Raw genomic sequence first — 291 nt, 5'->3', positions numbered from 1 at the left:
CTCCCCCCGCGGCTTTTTGGGGTCCCCCCGGTTTTTGGGGTCCCAGTAGGCGCCGTAGAGCTGCAGGAAGAGGCGGCGGCAGCGCACGCGCCCCCCGAGGTGGGCGCAGGCCAGGAAGACCCCCCCCAGCTTGCGGTGCAGGGCGTAGCTGGGCGCGGGCGGGGGGCACAGGCGGCCCCCCAGGATTTGGGGGAGCAGCCCCCGCACCCCCCGCGCCGTGCCCTGCGCCCCGAAATCGAAGGGTTGGGGGCCCCAAAAGGGCTCCCCCAGCAGCAGCACGGCCCGGACGTG

General features: G+C 75.3%; 1 protein-coding gene across 1 annotated transcript; it reads right to left on the bottom strand.

The window, feature by feature from the left end:
* Positions 1 to 5: 5 nt before the first annotated feature.
* LOC120496807 (atypical kinase COQ8B, mitochondrial-like) lies at positions 6 to 288 on the bottom strand (the record flags this gene model as incomplete). Its single annotated transcript, XM_039697587.1, has 1 exon — positions 6 to 288. A coding segment is annotated over one exon (283 nt), but the record flags the coding sequence as incomplete, so codon positions are not given.
* Between the last annotated feature and the right edge of the window lie 3 nt (positions 289 to 291).

Source organism: Passer montanus, unplaced genomic scaffold, assembly GCF_014805655.1.
Source record: "Passer montanus isolate IOZ18808 unplaced genomic scaffold, ASM1480565v1 scaffold11824, whole genome shotgun sequence".
Classification (NCBI taxonomy): domain Eukaryota; kingdom Metazoa; phylum Chordata; class Aves; order Passeriformes; family Passeridae; genus Passer; species Passer montanus.
This window is presented reverse-complemented; position numbering and strand designations above follow the sequence as displayed.